Source organism: Eimeria mitis, genomic scaffold, assembly GCF_000499745.2.
Source record: "Eimeria mitis Houghton genomic scaffold, Emh_scaff4270, whole genome shotgun sequence".
Taxonomy (NCBI): Eukaryota; Apicomplexa; class Conoidasida; order Eucoccidiorida; family Eimeriidae; genus Eimeria; species Eimeria mitis.
Window position 1 is genome coordinate 1 of NW_013572592.1, and position 1623 is coordinate 1623.

At 49.9% G+C, this 1623-nt stretch overlaps 1 protein-coding gene across 1 annotated transcript; it reads right to left on the reverse strand.

Moving 5' to 3' along the window:
• Positions 1–808: 808 nt before the first annotated feature.
• EMH_0073870 (uncharacterized protein) lies at positions 809–1405 on the reverse strand (the record flags this gene model as incomplete). Its single annotated transcript, XM_013499394.1, has 1 exon — positions 809–1405. The coding sequence occupies one exon, from the start codon at positions 1403–1405 to the stop codon at positions 809–811; it is 597 nt and encodes a 198-aa protein (XP_013354848.1).
• Between the last annotated feature and the right edge of the window lie 218 nt (positions 1406–1623).

Sequence of the window (1623 nt, forward strand, 5' to 3'; positions counted from 1 at the left end):
CTGCTGCACCTGCTGCACCTGCTGCAGCAGCTCCTGCACCTGCTGCAGCTGCTGCTGCACCTGCTGCAGCTGCTGCACCTGCTGCAGCAGCTCCTGCACCTGCTGCACCTGCTGCAGCAGCCGCTGCACCTGCTGCACCTGCTGCAGTAGCTGCAGCAGCAGCTGCAGCAGCTGCAGCAGCTGCTGCAGCAGCTGGGGGGTGGGTGCAGTAAACGCAACCCTGTTGGGGTGTACACGTGTCAGTAGAGAGTAAATGCCGTTTTATGTGAATTCCTGCATCCACACAAACATTTATTTATTTATTTATTTTTTTTTTTCATTTCAATAAAATTTGTTTGTTTTTATTTATGTTTGTGTTTGTTTGTGTTGCTGAGTTTCTGTGTTTTCTGTCTATGCACGGGGTGTATGTGCAGCTCGTGCGCGCGTGTGTAAGTATGTATGCATATGCACATGTATGTATGTGTGTTTGTTTTTTTTGTTTTTTTTGTATTAAATATATTAAAAATAAATTATAAATATAAAATAAATAAAATAAATAAAAAGTTTACCGCCATGATGCATGTGGTATCCTTGTATCCATCGATAATATTCTGCAATGTATCTAAGTCAAAACAAAGTGCATCCTCTTTGCTTCGTGAGCTGCCTGTACACTGCAGCGGCTCCCCGCAGTCATCTACACATTCTTCTGCTGCAGCAAAAAAGTTTAAATCTCCAGCAGCACAGCACTGCCACACACCCACGAGGGTGCTGCTGTCGTCGTTCGTGCTGCTGCTTCTGCTGCTGCTGCTGCTCATGCTACGCCCCCTTCTCACTTCGTTGCTGCTGCTCTCGCTGCTACCCGTGTCAGTGCTGCTGCTGCTGCTGCTGCTGCTGTCGCCGCTGCCGGTGTCAGTGCTGCTGCTGCTGCTGCTGCTGTTGCTGCTGCTGCTGCTGCCGTCGCTGCTGCCGGTCTCAATGCTGCCGGTGTCAGTGCTGCTGTCGGTGTCAGTGCTGCTGCCTTCAGTGCTGCTGCTGCTGCTGCTGCTGTCACCGCTGCTGCTGCTTTCAGTGTTGCTGCTGCTGCCATCGGTGCTGCTGCTTTCGGTGCTGCTGCTGCTGCCATCGCTGCTGTTGCTGCCGGTGCTGCTGTTGCCACTGATGCTAACATCACCGCTGCTGCTGCTGCTGTCTTCATTGCTGCTGCTGCTACTGGTGGTTGTGGTGGTAGTGGTGCTGCTTGTGCTGCTGCTGCTGCTGCTGCTGCTGCTGCTGCTGCTGCTGCTGCTGCTGCTGCTGCTGCTGCTGCTGCTGGTGCTTTTTCTGTGTGTTTTTCTCGCCAGAGCCTCTCTACAATAAAGAGAAGAACCATCGCCTGAGTTTGTCTCTTCTCGGCATCGATAAGCAAAGGCAACGGCACACTCGCCATCTAATATCTTTTGCAGTGAACTGCGATTCACTAACCCACCAACCTGCACAAACCCTAAACCCTAAACCCTAAACCCTAAACCCTAAACCCTAAACCCTAAACCCTCGTATACAAGCTGAAACATTCGTATAAGAACGTAAACCCTCAAATATTTCATCCTAGGCGATTGTTTATTATCCTAAACCCTTATTTATAATCATTAACTCTCATAAACCCTA